Here is a 19,073-nt window from a genome sequence, read left to right as displayed (position 1 = left end):
GAGCAAGTCCCTTTTGCCCCAAAGGGACAGTGGCCTGCTTAATCACAGGATGCGTGGGCGCCCACAGCGCGTCGGCAGGTCAGCAGGTCTGGCAGGAGTAGGAGATCGCGAACGATCAGCGGACAGGTCCAGGGATGTAGCTGGAAGGGCAGGTGAATGGCGAAGAGGGTCCTCTGCGGCGAAGACGAGCCTCCTAACACCCTTGTGAGGTGAAGGAAGGCCTCTACGGCGGAGGGGAAGGCGGGCCTTACGCCTTATACGGCCTCTGGGGACAGCAGGTAGACCGTCGGCAGTCCTCCGAAGAGGAGTCTCTGTCAGTGAACTTCCCCGAGGGGGAGAATCACATGCAGGAGAGACCGTTGGACTCAGTTCCTCCCTCGAAGGATGTTCGGAGGGGGGAGCTAAGCCTTCAGCTACAGGAGCAGAGGTTTGAGATAACTCGTCAGAAGCCTCTGCCACAACAACGTCGACGATAGACAGAAGATCAACTTCTGCTAACATCGGCGACTGTTTGACAGCTGCCCCTAACCTGATTATGTCAAACAGGGCTTCCTTGGAGGGCGAGCCCTGAAGCCCCAAGGAAGCCCAAAGCTGTAACAAATCATCATTAGCAACATTAGAAACAATTAAATCCTCCCCCGGGGGAGGAGGAGGAGCTGCCTCGCTATGGGAGGCAACTCCCTCTCCCAAACCCCGAGATCGGTCAACAGAAATGCGGCCTACGCTACCACTCACCGGCCTCTCGGAAGAAACCGAACGAGTGGGAGCTTCGGAGGAGGTTTGGGCAACTGAAGAAGAGTCCTTGGGATTTTCTCTCTTCAAGGAAGCCCTTGAAGGAGAAATGTCCCGTTTCGACATCCTCTTCCGGCCCCGGGAAAACCTCTCCCACTGGGAGGTAGACCACTCCCTACACTCATCACATACTTTGTCTCTGTCACACTGTTGGCCCCTACAAAAAGGACATAAGGTGTGTGGATCTGTTTCGACCGCCGACATATAAGTGCCACAAGGGCGGTCAGGTAAGCCGGGACACTTCCGCATCGCAGAGGCCAACTTCCAAACGCTCTGTCAAAAAGAAAAAGCAAACAAAGATTAATGGCTGTCAGTGTAGGCGAAGGTGATAAGGGACACGTCCGTCTAGCACCCGAGCCGATAGCAAAGTGAGCTCAGCACAGGTGTGTGTGAGGGCGGGGGGTAGTATACTACCCCTCCCCACCCTTCGCTAACTAGCGGTGGGGTAGTAAACCCTCGTTAAATTTCTAATGGCTCGTCATTTCATCTACGCCGAAAGTAATTACCCATATTAAATAGCGTGGTTTGTATTTCAGTTACGGAACAATTCTGTATTAAAAACTATTGATGAGTTGGTCTTATGTGCACTGATAGAGGTGCATCCTTTATCAGCAAGGAATGGCAAGATTTTCTAAATATTAAGGGTACTGTATAGCATGTAGTAGAACCACTTCTTATAATCCAGAAGGTAATGGACAAGTTAAAAGATTCAATGGCATAATTTGGAAGGCAATTACCATGAATTTAAAATCAAGGAGTCTGCCTGTGAAGTGTTAGCAATCAATGTTGCCAGATGCCCTACACTCAATTCGCTCACTCTTATCAACAACTACGAATGCTACTCCACATGAGAGATTGCTACTCTTCTGCTGGAGCTTCTATACCATCTTGGTTATGTGAACCAGGACCAGTACTCCTAAAACAGCATGTTCGCAATTCTAAAAATTATGTCAGTAGATGAAATAGAGCTATTGCAGGCTAATCATAATTATGCACATGTCAAGTACACAAATGGAAGGGAGGCTACTGTCTCAATCAAGCCTTTATCTCCAGCTGAATCTCCTTTATCTGTTGAACAGTCATTTCCTGATCCTGCTGAACAGCCAAAAGAATCCTCCAGACGGTTAAATAACCTTGAACCATCACCTATCCATAATGATGAACTGCCTGTTCCTACCTTAAGGAGATCAGGTTGTATTACCTGGCCAGTTGGGAGGCTTAATTTGTAATGTTTTCTATGCCTACTGTGATTTTGAGTTTTATATGTTAGATTAATATTATGCAAATAATTGGATTATTGAATATGGAATAAGTATTACATTTTAGAAGGGGAAGAATGTCATAAAAGTAGCTACTAAATTATATACAAGTAACCATCCTATTACTGTGTCTGTTGGTAACAGTGCTTTTGTTTACACTCGGAATTCAAAACATGTGAATAGCCCTAGCCTTTAACTGTGCTATTAATCAGATACTACTAAATAATGTTATTCAACAGGTAATAACTACTATTAATTACATTGTAAACTATTAAACTCTCATACTGTTAAACATATTACTATCATATTTGTATATCAACTATTAATGAATTAGGCTTAACCTTATGACTAATTGTTATGGTTGCCAATGTACTTAACTTCCATACATGAAGTATTATTATCATTATTTGATTATGCTCATTATTATTATACAATTATATTTATATTTTATTTATTATTACAGGTTGCACCTGGTTAAGGAATTTAGATCAATAAAGTCTAGATGTAGGTCAATGGTGTAATTATCACAATTATCAAATCAACTTACATATCAGTATGAGTCCATGAGATCAAGTGTACAAATGAAGTCTTGTGGTCTTACCACATGCCTGACCATATCTGCTGTCTCCATCTTGAATAAAGTTTGTCTGACAAACTTGTTTAAGGCCGTGAGATCAATGACTGGTCTCCAGTCTCCAGATGCATTTTTACAAAACAAAGTCAACTGAAGAAGCCTAGAGACCTGTCCAGAACCTCTTGGAGGGCACCCTTTTCTGACATGGTCTCAGATCCCTTTGTGTAAGAGCTTGATGGGACTGGATCTCGGGTCAGTGGAGGGAGAGATTGTATGAACAAGACACAACACCCTGAACGGATCACAGAGACCGTCCAGTGCTCGGCCCCAAACTGCAGCCACCCCTGCCAGCAGCTTTGCTGACATCCCCCCACAGGTAGGCAAATAGAAGGATTGCCCAAACTAGCTGGTGCAGCCTCAGCTGGTACCTCTATTTTCCTTACCTCCTCGGAAGGACTTGGGCCCTTTGCGATCTTTATCGCAAAGGGTTGTCGTCATAGCTCTACTTGTCAGCGTTTTTGTCTGAGGCTGCTTCTTTTGTGGTGGAGGAGCATGATAGGGCCTTGATGTGAGGGGCCTATGATCAAGGCCCTACGTAGAAGGGTCTTGATTAACTTTCTCCATCTCTCTGCCATCTGCTCGACATCTTCTGGTTCGAACAAAGAACTCTCTTTGAAAGTGGAATTGCCCAGCCTCGTAACCGCGGCTTGTGGGACCTGCTGATGGAACCTTTCTGTTAAGGAGTCCTGACGCTTAAGAATGATGTTATCCCACAGGTTAATCCCCTGGTGGGAATGGAACTCAATTGTCCTATTACCAGACAATATAAAGGTCTCTATCTACTTCCTGATGGACTCTCCCTGGAACAGTTTTCAATCTTAATCAGGTAACCCACTGATCCCAACCAAAGGTCCAGCCACGAAGTTGCCTGAATGGCATACCTCGCGACTTTCTTACAGATAATCTCTGAAGCTGAGAACGAGACGGAGAATTCAGACAGTTTCTCGAAGGGGACTCCTCTGGTTAATGCCTCTACAGAGTGGTCCAGAGGCAGGACTGGAAGAGGCTCGGTGGACACCTCGTAATACCTCCTCTACTGCACAAAAGGTGGCAGGAGTAATTTCAAGGAAAAGCCTGAATGGAAAGCACTGGAAGAGCAAGTGATCTGTGACAGTGCCTTCCTCCAGGCACTCTTCAACACCTTGGACCAGGGCAAAGCTGCACTGGCCCCTGGAGGTCTCTGAGTGCCATAGACGAGGTCTAAGACCGTGTCTTTGTCATCTTGGGGCGCTGCCAATGGATCAGAGAAGCCATTGATGGCCTTAATGCAATCAAAGGCCTGCAAGAAGGCTAGCAGCTAAGGAGGAGATAATTGTCCTCGAAATCAAGATAGTGATTCATCTTCAAGTTTTCACCCACAGGAGCCCGGGGTGAGTCGAAGTTGTCACGATAGGCTGCTGCAGAAACGTCTCTTGGTGACATCCTGGCTAAAGGAGAGGAGCTCTTAATGATATCTCTTGATGAGATCCAAAAGCACTTGCCGAGGACTTCGGGATGGTCTTAAGAGTCCTTTGCCTCCTTACAAGGAGGGGTTACTCCCCAAGAAGAGAAGGCTTGGAAACTATCTCCTTCCTGGAGGGATGTTGTTCCTCTCTTGAAAAAGGAATCACCTCGATGGGAAAGAGGCGGAAAGATTCTGTCAGTGAGACCTCCTTATCCTCCCGAAGGGGAGTCAGCCTTAACTTCCTCCTTTTACAAGCCAGTCATACCAGTGTCAAATGCACCAGTGGAAGGTTTTCCGACCTACCTGGATCCCCTGCTCCCCGTTTCCTCTTAAGAGGGGCGAAGGAAATCTCCTCCGAAGAGGGTCTGGCAAATGCTGTTCCTTCGGATCTCTGTCTGGGGTCAGACAGGCCTAGAGGATCCTGCGAGGTTAGTTGTTTCCAGGGGAATCCTTGTTGCTAGCCATGGACTGCAACTGAGGGAGGACCCCTGTGATGGCCTGACGCACTGCCTTGACCACTGTGTCGAACCAAGCGGGCTCCTTCTCGGATAGCGAGCTGGCCGGAGGATCCTTTGGAGGGCTCGGAGCCTTGGGTTAGGCAACCTGAAAAGGAGGGATGTTAGATCTCCTATCTAGTACATCTGGCACCACCATGACAGCTAGACCCTTAGAAGAGCATTGATCACTAGTAGTGGAGGGATGTTGGGGCTTCAACAGTTCTCTCTTTAATGGGAATGAAACCGGTTGTCCACCATGCAGGGGTTCCCTGGTTGCTGGCACCTAGTTACCAAATCTAGCCAATGTAAACTCCTCTTGAAGGAATGGGGACCACCGACGATGTGCGTCGATCGCCGAAGAGCGATGATCAAGAACAGTCCTGGAAGGAGAAAGAGTTGTATACTCACTTCGTGATGATCCTTCCCTGGCGATCAGCACTTGCGTGCCAGCAGAACGATGAGGTGCTGATGAGCGGCAAGAAGTTGGCGACTGCTGAGTTAGCGAATGGCAAACTGGCGAACGCCAATGAGGTGGTGAATGATGAGCTCTGGGAGAATCCTGAGGCTCTGGCAAGCAAAAAGCACAAGCCAGATGGTAGCGAGATTGACGGTGGCAATCTTTCGAGGGGTGAAAGTTACGAGGTGATGAGTGACGATAACGAGCAGCAAGGTGATGGTCAGGAGGTGATGAGTGACGATCATCTGAAGACGAGTGACGAGAGCTCAAAGACACAGAACGAAGGTTCTTAACAGGAACAAATGCTTCCTCAAAATTATTGTAGCATTAGGAGGTTTGTGTTTAGAAGACGTCTCCTTACCCCAGAGGGAGGAGATAGTCCAGCGCGGCGAGGAGTACTGAGCTCTGAAGATTGACGTACTCCCGAGGGGGGGCGAGTGCCATCTTCACTATCAGCAGAGTCAGCAGGCAAAGGCAAAGGGGGAGATCCCTCTGCATATAAAGTGGCAGACACTCTAGAGTCGCAGTCGCCAGGGACAGCACTCATCGGTGATGGCTCCACCTCCGAGTAAGTTGGTGTCCGCTTCCTTACCGCACTTAGATGAAGGAGCTTCATCAGTGCTACCTTTGATGTGGGACCAGCCATCACAGCGATGACCAGACATGCAAAATATCTGAAAAAGAACAAGTTCTGCCTGAGTGGATGGGCAAAAATGCCCCTCCAGAGGAAGCAGTTCTGTCCCTTGCTCCCCAAGGCTGACCTGGAATAAAAAGCTCTGCGCTTCTACTCAACCTTTTCCCAGGGAAAATTGATCGAGCCGGAGCTTCGAGAAGAGATCGGGGGGTCAATGAAGAAGTCTGAAACTTCTTCAACTTCGAGGAATACCTGGAAGGCGAAGAATTTCTCTTGGACTTCTTCTTGCGCCTACGCCCAAGTCTCTCCTACTGGGAGGCAGATCACTCCCAAAATTCAGAACAGGTGTTGTCCTGATTACAAAGCCGGCCTCTACAAGGTGGACACAGGTGGTGCGGGTTTGTTTCTAAAGAGGACATAAAGATACCGCAGGTGCGGCACTCAGGTCCAGAACAGGTGCGTTTGAGGCTGGTAAGGAAGAAACACAAGCAGTCTGAAAAGAAAAGCTTAATTATAAAGACAATGGCAAGTCAAAATAGGCAATGGAGTAAGAGAGTGACAATGTCCGTTCTCTACCAAGCCAAAAGCAAAGTGAGCGGGGTAGCCGGCTAACCCACTGCCCCATGCCTCGCTAAAAGTCTTATGGCTCGTCTTGCAGCTTCGCCGAAAGTAATATCCCTATAGGTAGCGAGGGTTTATATTATGTGACGGAACAAAAGAGATTTGGTCTGTACATTGGACAAGAACCGTTAATTACTAAATTGGAAAAGAATCATGACTAAAACCATAAAAAAGCTAGACAGATAATTATTGGTCCTAATTAAAGTTACAAAAGTAAACTAATAGTTGAAGCTTCTAATAATATACACCTTCAAAATCCCTGTTTGGCAAACTTCAGTTTATTTCTATTTATCAAATCCTCTCCTATTCATCAGTAACCAATAGACTTTATTACATCAATTCAAGGATATATGTACTAAATCGCTAATTTCTTTACCAAGACAAATAATTTACTTTAGCAAGGATCCATCATAAGGATATGCCGATGAACAGGTTTGGTTTAAACCTAAATATTCAAGCCAATGCATCACTCTTATATAGTACACACAAAGCACAAACTTAAAATGAAACAATAAACAATCAATGTCGTACCTTTCATAAATCTCACTGGCTTTTTCAGGGGCGCTTATACGATGATAGGTTTTCTTGACTTTTCTTCGTACCTCTTGAATGTAAATGTTATTTAAGGTATCTTCTTTAATTCTGAAATGGAAATAATGTATCTAAAGTATCTAATGTTTTTATTAATCCACATATCTTATTAATGCATATCACTGTATATTTCAGAGATCATTATTATTCTCATTAATCAGCAAATTGAATGAAATGAACATGCAACACTTTTTGAGCCCTTAACATGTAAAGAACTTTGTTGAAGCAAAACTGATACCCATAAATGAAAGAAGCAGAGAAATAAAAAGAAAAACTCATTAGAATATAGTATCAAGAAAAGGAAAAAATTAATACTTGAAATTCTTGATCTCAGGCAATCAGTATAATCTACAAAATAGAAACTAAATCTTAAAAAATATCTTAGGCCTTTTAAATACAAAACTCCCTACACTACATTAATTATGACTAAACACTCATACAGAACAAATATGAAAGGCCATTAATGTGCAAAAGAAACTTTTACAAAAGAGGAGTCCATATGAGAAAAAAAAGAGAAGAAAATATCACAAATAATTTTGGGTTAAAAATCCCACAAAAAGAAAATTGGATAACGGTAACCCAAGATTATATATAAAAGTGATCCAGAACTGGACTCACATCAATTGTCATTCAACGTAACATATTTTCGAAAGGGGATGCAGATATCGTGTAATTTTCTCAGATGTATTTCCATAGCTGTCCAGGGTGCAACTCGCATAGCATATCTAGTCTAGAAAATTTCAATGATATTTTCATTGCTCATTAAATACTAACATCAAAGAGAGACTCCATTTTTATTGTATTTTTAAGATAAAATACACAACTTCCTCATTCAGAAGTCTATTGAAAATCTTGTTTATTTTCAAGCCTTTGACTTGGCGTGGAGCAACTATCATCATGGCATTTACACTCTCTATCAAAAAAGTAAAACAAAAGCTAAATGTCTCTACAACTACGGACTATTAAATGGAGATGACGTCTATAAACTTATGGCACTTTGAATTTAGAGAAAATTGGGTTCTCACGACACATTGTAACAAAACTTACAAAGAAATTAAAGGATAATTTATATTTATTATTATTATCATCAACATTATTATTATTACTATTATTATTATTATTACAGGCTAAGCTACAACCCTTAGTTGGAAAAGCAGGATGGTATACAACCAAGGGCTCCGACATGGAAAAATAGCCCAGTGAGGAAAAGAAACAAGGAAAAAACTAAAAGAGAAGTAATGAACAATTAAAATAAAATATTCAAAGGACAATAGAAATATTAAAATAGATCTTTCATATATAAACTATAAAGCAGGATGGTATAAGACCAAGAGCTCCGACATGGAAAAATAGCCCAGTGGGGAAAGGAAACAAGGAAAAAACTAAAAGAGAAGTAATGAACAATCAAAATAAAATATTCAAAGAACAATAGCAATATTAAAATAGAACACATTCGTAGATAATTTGTGTTTTTTCTAATAATACAAACCTTAGCTATTTATTTAGGGGTATTACTTTCTGCGAAGCTGAAATGACGAGCCCTTAAAAATTAGCGAGAGTTAACTACCCATACTGCTAGTTAGCGGGGGGAAGGTGGTCAGCTTGCTACCGCTCCCACTCACACACCGGTGATTTAGCTCACTTTGCTTGGAGGTAGGACTTCAAAGGGGATAGGGCTGGCGGGGCAAGTTTGTATAAATAGCTAAGGCTTGTATCGTTAGGAAAAATACAAATTATCTACGAATTTGTCATTTGTTCCATAACTGGAACACAAACCTACACTTTTTATTTAGGGGTGAATCACCCATTAGAAAGGGTGTACGTCCCTGCCAATCTGGCTTTCGACTTTGCCCGGGGGCTCCTTATCCATGTACAGTAGGTTAGTACTCAAAATTAGGAGTTTCTGCGCCTCGCTAAAACCTTGCTACACAGAGTCCACGGCCTACACAAACTGTGTGTTGAGATATGTAGAAGTGTGACTGTCCAAGTAAAGTTATTCCGAGTCTTTTTGTATGAAAAACTGTTGTAACAAAGACTTTCCCAATACCACCTCGCCAGGGTATGGGGACACAACAGTATTAGCTTAATACTAGGTACACAAGGGAGCATGGTTTACCTGCAGTGGTTTGATGTCAGCTTATGCAGAGAACACAGGATGCTGCTTTCACCAAGAGAGGAGAAGATGAAGAAAAGAATAAGAGCCAGTCAAACCTTTTCATTCACACAGACTAAAACCGGGTAACAGGGCCCTCAACCTTCTGCTACTTATCCAATAAGGAGATTGAGGTATACAACCAGCCGTTGCGCAGCCACCACAGGACCGATAGAGATCGTATCGAGTTCCCGTGAGTCACGTCTTGCAGGAGAAAGGTTGTGAAAGTCACCTGGAGCATTCACACCCTTGCTTGCAGAACCTGCCTCACAGAGTAATCACCCTACTGCTAATTTGTGGGGTGTAGGAGCGGTAGCCAACTACCATGCTCACGCACGTACACCTGTTTTGTATCGTCACTTTTTCTTGCAGGCAGGACTTATAGGGGGAGAGGTGATGGCAGCCCAGTTTGTATAAATTGCTAAAGGTTTGTATCATTAAAAAATTGGAATTAATTTCAAATGTGTCATTTGTTCAGACACTAATACAAACCCTCGCTATTTATAGTGATTGATTCACCCGTTAGGAGGGTGGAAGTCCGAAACAACTGGCAAGTAAGCACTCTGAACATAACACGGAGAAATACCGACACCTCGCTAAATAATTCGTGCAAGGCACGGTTTGCAGCCTGAGCAATCTGTGTGATTGTGTGATACAGTGCTAGCTGTGTGACTAGTCCAGGTAAGAATTCTCAGTAACGTAGGAATCTTAGAATCAATCATAGACGTTACCCAATCCCACCTCGCCAGGGGGTATGGGGATGTAAGAAGTATATCTCTCTATAACAGGTTACACAAGGGAAATGATTGTATCTGTAGACAGCGGAGGCTACTTTTGCAGAGTACTGTAAGTGCTGTTAACCAACAGCATGGAAGATGAAAGAAAGTAAGAGGCAGTCATTCTTTGTCATTCATCCCAGACTTACCCATGCTAAGCGCTGCACTTTCCCATCTGCTACTTGTCCATCCAGGAGCCTGAGGTGTTTAAACCATTTTTTATATAACCACCACAGGGTCAATGGAGAGTGTGTCCATGTTTCTGTGGGTTACGTATAGCAGGAAGAGGGCAGTAAAGGTCATTTGACACTTCTACACGCCCAGTGACAAGGCCTGCGTCACAGAATAGTTTTTCATTAAATGCTAGGGAGTACTCCTGCCCCTAATGGTATGAGCTCGTGGTCTCCTTTATGAGAAGGATCAGGAATCAATGGTTGGTCCATGGCCTTGCGAATCCAAGTCAAGAACGTGTTCTTCGTGATTTTTCTCTTGACCTTCCCCGAGCTGACAACGAGTACTGTCACTTGGGGGTGAGCTGCTGAAGTTCCCTTGTGGTAACACCTCCAGTTTCTTCCTGGCATCGTAGCCATTGATCTAGATCACTGATCATGCTACGACGGACTCCCAATCCGAAGGGCTCAATTTTGGGATCCGTGCTTCCACAAACGAAGTCGAGTATTACCTGGCCCATCGCCGAATGAGAGAGGTTCAGGATGGCCCATGAGGTTTGCCGACTCTCTTGGCCAAAGCCAACACGAGCGGGAGGCCTGTCATCGAGGTCAGGTGAAGATCTGCTGCTTGAAGTCCTGGGTGGAAGGGGTACAATTTGGGGACCAAAGGACACGAACCCTGCCCTGTGGAGGAGGTCCCCCTTCCGACTGAGGGCAGGTAGGTTTAAAACTCCGTATGAAGAGGGGTGATGCTGACGTAGAGGAAAGGTTAATTCCTTTCGGTCTGAAGACAAGGTTCAAGGACTAGCGGAGGCATTTCCTCGCCGAGACCGAGAGAAGCTTTCCTACCAAAGGTAAACAAAGAACTCCGATACTGTATTGCTGGAATAGTGGCATCGAGGGGAGAGATACCCCTTCCATGATACCAACTACAGTACAGTTCACTTGGCTGGGTATACCGAAGCCGAAGATCTACGCAGGTATCCAGACATCCTCTTCACAACTTGGTGCAGAAAGGACTCTCAGAGAGAAGGAGTTGGATAGTCTCCATGCATGAAGTCGTAGCAAAGATACGGCTTTGTGAAATGTTTACATGTGGCTGTTAGGGTAGATCGTGTCAAAGAGGGAGTTCTCTCAGGATCTCCATTGGGAGTTGCAGATGAGTCAGCTGGGCATCACAAGTCTGCTGGGCAAGACGCATCTGATGGTCAAGATGAGACTGCCGATGACAAGGCCTGCTCCCGAAGAGCAAGGGTGGGGAAAGGATGAATCCAATTCCAGCAGGATCTCTCAGGATCACTGTCAAGAGTTGTAGACGGTCAGCTTGGCGTGACATGTCTGCTGGGCAAGACGAGTCTGATGGGCAAGGCGAGTCTTCTAGCGAGATAAGACTGCTGACGATGAGGTCTGCTTCGAAGAGCAATGGCGGGGAATGGATGAATCCAATTCCCGGCTGAGGAGTTCCCTGAAGGGAAGACCAAACAGCTGATGGGAGTCTTTCTTGTGGATGGGAACAGGCGACCACCGTCTGCTGCCACTTTTGGCGATTCTTTCGCAAGCAGTTAAATTGCTGAACAGTGGCTAGTGAAGGGACTCTCCCTTGGAAGGGGAGTGGATGAATCCAGCGAAGGGAAGACCAACAGATGAAGGCAGCTTCTCCCGTGGACGGGGAAAAAATTGACCAAGATCTGCTGCCCCAGTCGCCTACTCTTACCACAAGTAGGATGATTGCAGACCAGTGGTAGTTCGAGGGTCTCTCTTTCGGAAGGGAGTTCTAACACTTGACTGTACTCTGTCTCCCATCAACAAATTCTAACTCAAGTTGAAGGTTGACATCAGGTGTTGCCTGAGAAACATAGCTGAAGTTTGAATCTGAGTTCCATCCCCGAAAGGGGGTTACCCTTTGTCCATTAGGAGGGCTGCCCTCGTCTGTAAGAGATTCCAATAACAGTACCGTTTTGACTCTGACCAGAGCCCGGAGGCAGATTGGTACAGCATGTGGGCCCCAATCTTCTTTGATACATCTGAAGGGAGCACCAAATCCGGGGAAGGGCCGAGGAAGTCGACTCCTCACCAGATATTCTCGTTATGTCTCCTGATGCAGGTATGAAGGGCAGAGGAGAGGATCCAAGGAATCGGCCAAAGACTCATGACCGAAATTCGACAAGTTCTCGAACTTGAGGAGAGAAGAAAAACAAATACAGTGCAGTTAACCCGAAAAAATTATGTTCACAAGATTCGTTCCAAAACATCAGAGAGGCGGCAGAGGCGGGTGGTCGGAGGACTTCTGTTGCGGAAATAGCTGTGAAGAATTGTTTTACCTACCTGAAGCCGGCAAATAGGTGTGAGTGCATGTACAACTAAAGCATGTCTTATCAATGAAGACGACGGCTTGTAAGGTAATCATATACAATACCATAAAGTGACACAAGGAAAGATTTAGCGAGCGGAAGTTGTGACTCCGTCCCCGAGGCACATGGCACGTCAGCCCCATAGTAGTAAAAAGAGTAGTACTAGTAGTGTCGTGGTGCAAAGAAAACGTTGCTGAATGCTGACGAGGACTGGAAAGTCGATGAAGAAGGCTGCCAACCATAGAAAGATGAAAAACATCGGGAACTGAAAACACTGTACAGTAATTGTGTGAAATAACAAGTTTTAGGAGGCGAGTGGGGTATTAAGCGCCAAGGTTAACACATGTGCGTTACCCTGCCCCTTGATGGAGAGTGCTTGGGTTAGGTTCCAAGAAGGGAATGCTAAACTCCCTCAACAGCATGTGGGAAGCGCTGCCGAAGTGGCGGAACTCAAAGAGACCGGAGGATGACGATCTGTGTTGTCTCGATGAGGATACTCTCCGATGATCAGAGGAGGAAAGCCTCATAAGCAAAAAGAAGTACTGTAGCTTCTTCGGAGGCAGATGGCAAATCTACCTGCTAGCCAAAAGAACAGTTCGTCACGGAGGGCAACTTTACCTCTAAAGGAAATGTAGCGAGAAGGGAAGTGTGACACTGAATAGTGGTCACAACCAGAGGCTGTAACAAGCTGCCTGCAGAAGTAGAAGAAGATTGGAACCGAGCCGCAGCTGGTTTGAAGTGCGGGCGATCATAAGAGATGGAAGTGGTTGCTGGGACACCAGCCACCGGGAAAAGATGACTAATGGTGAGCTGGCGAGCTGACAAATGGGGATCATAGGGTGACGAGAGACGATCACACTCTGATGAATGATGATCCCAAGTAGGCGAGTGATGAACCCAAGTTGACGGCGATCATCAGCGATTGCAAGCTGAAGGATGATCATGGACGATCGTTAGCTGATGGTGTAGCTGCAGCAGGGCTGGGCGAGGTGAGTCCACTGGGAGTGACAAGTGTGCTGAGCGTGACACATCTTGCCGGGAACGACGAGTCTGCTGGGTGATACATGTCATACTGGAAGAGACCAGTCTGCTGGGCAATGCATGTCACGCTGGAAAAGAAGAGACTGCAAGACGAGATGTGTCTGCTGGCGAGACAAGTCTTGCTAGAGAGACGAGCCTGCAGGGCGAGACGAGACTGCTGGTTGATGAGGTCAGCTCCCGAAGAAGAAGGGCGGGGAAAAGACGAATCCATTCCCGCTGTAGGAATCCCTCGAAGGTGAGACCGAGCAGGTGAAGGAAGTCTCTCGCGTGGATGGGAAAAGGCAACCAACATCGGCTGTCCCTGTCGGCAATTTTCCCCGCAAGCGGGAAGATTGCTGAACAGTGGCTGGTTGAGGGACTCTCCCTCGGAAGGGAAAGTTTCACCTAGAGGAGAGCCTCTGGGCAGCACTCTCTGCTTTTCCTCAAAGAGCTCTGGCTCAAATTGAAGGTTGACATCCAGCGTTGCCTGATCTCAAAGCCGAAGCTAGTTCTCTGGGTTTCCCATGAAGGGGTTACCCCAAGAACTCCAAGGAGTTCCAATCAGCAACTGCTCCGGAGAATCCCGATCCCGCGTACGGGAAAGGCCCTCATCAACCACAGGCTCAGGTGAAAAGGACTGTGACTAGGCAAGATCAACTTCCCCAGGAACAGGAACAACCGATTTCGCACTCCTTACGTCGGCTGACTTAGCCAGTACAGTACGGCATTGCTAGAGCTGAGGAAAGACAGAAAGAATGAAAGGAAAAAACACCAAACGGGAGGACATCCTAATCCGCGGATCGGAAAGGTGTCACTCCCTTTTGTGGCTGCCATCACCGAATGAAGGAGGGCGTGTCGTTAGTGTTGTATAAAAACGTTATTAAAATATGACAAATTCGAAGATAATTTGTATTTTTCCTAACCATACAAACCTTAGCTATTTACAAAGGGTTTACTTTTAGCGCAGCTGAAATGACGAGCCAATAGTTTTTAACGAGGGTTAATTACCCCCGCGCTAGTTAGCGGGGGGTGGGGAAGGGTAGCTTGCTACCCCTCCCCCCTCCACACACCGGTGACTTGCTTCACTTCACTTAGAGGTAGGACTTGACTTGGGGGTCAGGGATGGCGGGCACATATGTGTAAATAGCTAAGGTTTGTATGGTTAGGAAAAATACAAATTATCTTCGAATTTGTCATTTGTTCCGTAACCGAAATACAAACCACGCTATTTACAAAGGGTGACTTACCCCTTAGGAAGGGTGGAAAGTCCCCAGCCTTACTGACTTCGGCTTGCCCGGGGGCTCGATCCCTTAGTGAGCAGCACTAGAGAGAGGGAGCCCCTGTACCTCACAGGTTCCTAGCATCGCTAGGAACGAGTGGCCTACATAAGTAGTGTGAGGAGGAGAGTGTGACTCGTCCTATGAAGTTGACCTTGAGACCTTCAGATAGGAATTCTAGGATAGGACGTTCCCCATACCACCTCGTCAGGGTATGGGAGACGCAACAGTATTAAGCTTAATACTAGGAGCACAAAGAAGCATGGGTTACCTGCAGAGGTCGAGGTCAGCTATGCGAGGACCAGGATGCTGCTTCCCCAAGAGAGGGGAGAATGAAGAAAGAAGTAAGGGTCAGACATACTCTTTCATTCACACAGACTAAGACCGGGTAACAACGCCCTCAACCTACTGCTACTTGTCCAAAAGGAGCCTGAGGTTAGACCAGCTGTTGTGCAGCCACCACAGGGCCGATAGAGAACGTATCGAGGCTCCTGTGGGTCACGTCTTGCAGGTAGTGGGCTGTGAAGGTCGTTTGACGCTTCCAGACCCCCGCTTGAAGTACCTGCGTCACAGAGAAGTTTCTCTTGAAGGCCAGGGATGTAGCAATACCCCTGACATCGTGGGCCCGAGGGCGACGTGACGGAGGAGGGTCAGGATTCAGGGCATGGTGGATAACCCTACGAATCCAAGCAGAGATGGTGTTCCTTGTGACCCTCCTCTTTGTCCTGCCTGTGCTCACAAACAAAGCTCGCACATGAGGACGGACTGCAGCCGTTCTCTTCAAGTAGTACCTCAGACACCTCACTGGGCATAGTAGCAGCTGGTCTGGGTCGTTTGTTACAGAACGGAGACTCGCGATCCTGAAAGAGTCGAACCGAGGATCCGGCACTCCAGGATTCTGAGTCTTGGCCACAAACTCAGGGACGAACCTGAACGTTACCTCCCCCCATCCCCTTGAATGGGCGATGTCGTACGAGAGACCATGAAGTTCACTAACTCGCTTGGCCGAGGCCAAGGCGAGTAGGAAAGCCGTCTTCCAAGACAGGTGGCGATCGGAGGCCTGGCGTAATGGCTCGAAGGGAGGTCTCTTGAGAGACCTGAGAACTCGAACCACGTTCCAAGGAGGGGGTCTCACTTCCGACTGGGGGCAGGTAAGCTCATAGCTACGTATGAGTAAAGAGAGTTCTAGCGATGAAGAAATATCCACGCCCTTCAATCTGAAGGCCAAGCTTAAGGCTGAGCGATAGCCTTTCACTGCCGAGACAGAAAGGCGCATTTCTTCTCGCAGATACACAAGGAAGTCCGCTATTGCTGGAATAGTGGCATCGAGTGGAGAGATACCCCTTCCACGACACCAACCACAAAAGACTCTCCACTTCGCTTGGTAGACTCCCTCAGAGGACCTTCGCAGGTGCCGAGACATTCTCTCCGCAACCTGTTGCGAAAAGCCTCTCTCCGCGAGGAGACGCTGGATAGTCTCCAGGCGTGAAGCCGAAGCGAGGCTACGGCCCTGTGAGGGACACCGGAGTGGGGTTGTCTGAGAAGCTCGTGTCGTGGAGGAAGCTCCCTTGGGAGTTCCGTCAGGAGTTGCAGAAGGTCCGGAAACCATTCCGCGTGATGCCATAGCGGAGCTACTAGAGTCATGGAACAGTTGACCGATAGTCTGGTCCTGTTGAGCACCCTTCTCATCAGACAGAATGGTGGGAAGGCGTACACGTCGATGTTGTCCCACCGTTGCTGGAAAGCATCTTGCCAGAGTGCCTTGGGGTCCGGGACTGGTGAGCAGTACAGGGGCAGCTTGAAGTTCAAGGCTGTCGCGAACAAGTCCACCGTCGGGGAACCCCACAAAGTCAGGACTTTGTTGGCTATCTGAGGATCCAAAGACCACTCGGTACTCACTATCTGCGAAGCCCTGCTCAGACTGTCGGCGAGCACATTCCTCTTGCCAGGAATGAAGCGAGCTGATAGTGTTATCGAGTGGGTTTCGGTCCACCTCAGAGTCTCTACTGCAAGATGGGATAGCTGTTGCGAAAAAGTGCCTCCCTGCTTGTTGATATAAGCCACTACCGTGGTGTTGTCGCTCATCACCACCACGGAGTGACCCGCCAGGAACCGTTGGAACTGTTGAAGGGCCAGAAAGACGGCCTTCAATTCTAGCAGGTTGATGTGTAGGCACTTTTCTGATTCTGACCAAAGGCCTGAGGCCCTCTGGTTCAGAACGTGCGCCCCCCACCCTTCTTTTGACGCGTCCGAAAACAGAGTCAATTCCGGGGGAAGGACGAGAAGACTCACTCCCTTTCGCAGGTTCTCGTCGGCCAGCCACCACCGCAAGTCCGTCTGTTCCAGGGACCCCATTGGGATCAGAGTGTCCGGGGAATCGGATCCTTGATTCCACCGGGACTTGAGCCGCCATTGAAGGGATCTCATCCTGAGGCGGCTGTTTGGAACCAGACGGGCCAGGGAGGATAGGTGGCCCAAGAGACGCAACCACGATTGGGCGGGGAGTTCTTTTCGCCTGAGGAAAGGTTCCGCCACCCTCCTCAGCCTTGCTATCCGGTCGTCTGATGGAAAGGCTTTGTGGAGATTGGTGTCTATTAGCATGCCTAGATAAACCAGTCGCTGGGACGGCTGCAGAGAGGACTTCTCGAGGTTTACCACGATCCCCAGATCCTGGCAAAGATCTAGAAGCCTGTCTCGGTGTCGAAGAAGGGTCGACTCCGAGTCTGCTAGGATCAGCCAATCGTCTAGGTAACGAAGGAGACGAATGCCGTTCCTGTGCGCCCAAGTCGAAATCAGGGTGAACACTCTGGTGAACACCTGAGGAGCTGTGGAGAGACCGAAACACAGCACCTTGAACTGGTAGATCTTGTTGTCTAGGCAGAATCTCAGGTACTTCCTGGAAGACGGATGGATTGGGATCTGGAAGTACGCGTCCTTTAGATCCAGTGTACACATGAAGTCTTGTGGTCTCACCGCAAGTCTGACTGTGTCTGCTGTCTCCATGCTGAACCGGGTTTGTTTGACAAACCTGTTCAGAGCCGAGAGATCGATGACGGGTCTCCAGTCTCCAGTAGCCTTCTTTACAAGAAAGAGTCGACTGAAGAAGCCTGGAGAGCCGTCCACGACCTCCTGGAGAGCACCCTTCTCGAACATGGTCTTGACTTCGGCCTGAAGGGCCAGCCCCTTTGCCGATCCCATGGCATAGGAGCTCAACGACACTGGATTCGCTGTCAGGGGAGGTTGAGATGACGTGAACGGGACGCGATAACCTTGGCCGATCACCGAGATCGTCCAAGCATCGGCCCCGAGATGTTGCCACCTGCGGACGCAACGCTGAAGGCATCCCCCCACAGGTGGACACGCAGGGGGACTGCCACCCCTAGGGCTTGCGGCCGCGGCCGCCACCCCTAGAAGTCTTGCCTCCCCTGGAGGACTTACCACCCCTCTTGACCTTGGCTGGAAAGGGCTGGGGCTTAGACACCACTTTCTTAGCTGCCGGTGCCTGTTTTGGAGCCTTACGAGGCTGTTGCTGCTGTTGTGGCGGGGCTGGAGGCTTATAGGGCCGAGTTGTAAGGGCCCTGTGGAGGAGGGAGTCCGTGCTGGATTTCCTCCACCTCTCAGCCGTTCGCTCCAAGTCTTGAGGCTCAAACAGGCTCTCCCCCAGGAGGGAGGCATGTCGGAGCCTACACACATCTACGGCGGGGACCTTCGGATGGAATCTCTCGGACACAGCATCGCGACGCTTCAACACCGAGTTGGCCCACAGGGTGGTAACCTGGTGCGCCAAGAACTCGATGGAGCGGGTGCCCGAGAGCAAGAAGGTCTCTAGGGCCTTCCTATTGGTCTCCTTGGACAAGTCCTCAGATCGCAATAGGATGCCCAGAGATCCTAACCAGAAGTCCAGCCACGAAGTGGCCTGCATGGCACACTTAGCGACCTTCTCGTGGTTAAGGATCTCTGCCGCCGAGAACGACACCTGCCGGGCAGAGAGTTTCTCCAAGGGAACTCCCTTCGCCAGCTCCTCCACAGAGTGATGGAGCGGAAGAGCGAGGTTGTGCTCACCCAGGATCTCGAAATACCTCCTCTGCTGAAGGCGAGGAGGAGGGATGAGTTTGTTCCCGGCAGTGGAACGACTGGAGGAGGCAAGAAGTGCGAGCTGAGCATTGGCCCTAGCTCTGGCACTCTTCAGCCCCCGAGACCAGGGCAGAGCTGCACTGGTCTTAGGGGCCTTCCGAACGTCGAACACTTCATCCAGAATTGTGTCTTTGCCTTCACGGGGGGGGATGACTGGATCCGTAAGACTGTTAAGTTGCCTTATCAGGCTTAGGACCTGCCAGAAGGCATGTTCGGACTCTTGCTGTTCTCCTCCCTGTGGGCTGGCAGCTAAGTCTCCTGCCC

General features: G+C 48.0%; 1 protein-coding gene across 2 annotated transcripts in view; it reads right to left on the bottom strand.

The window, feature by feature from the left end:
- Window positions 1-19,073, bottom strand: part of LOC137658261 (CDAN1-interacting nuclease 1-like) — a 178,168-nt gene that overhangs the window by 70,810 nt on the left and 88,285 nt on the right. For both annotated transcript variants that reach the window (XM_068392934.1, XM_068392933.1), the window contains exon 3: window positions 6,870-6,980. In XM_068392934.1, coding sequence (XP_068249035.1) covers window positions 6,870-6,980 — 111 coding nt within the window. The remainder of the gene's footprint in view (window positions 1-6,869; window positions 6,981-19,073) is intronic.

The sequence above is a fragment of the Palaemon carinicauda genome, chromosome 19 (genome assembly GCF_036898095.1).
Source record: "Palaemon carinicauda isolate YSFRI2023 chromosome 19, ASM3689809v2, whole genome shotgun sequence".
Lineage (NCBI taxonomy): Eukaryota > Metazoa > Arthropoda > Malacostraca > Decapoda > Palaemonidae > Palaemon > Palaemon carinicauda.
The sequence above is the reverse complement of the archived record's forward strand: the minus strand, read 5'-3'. Positions and strand labels throughout refer to the sequence as shown.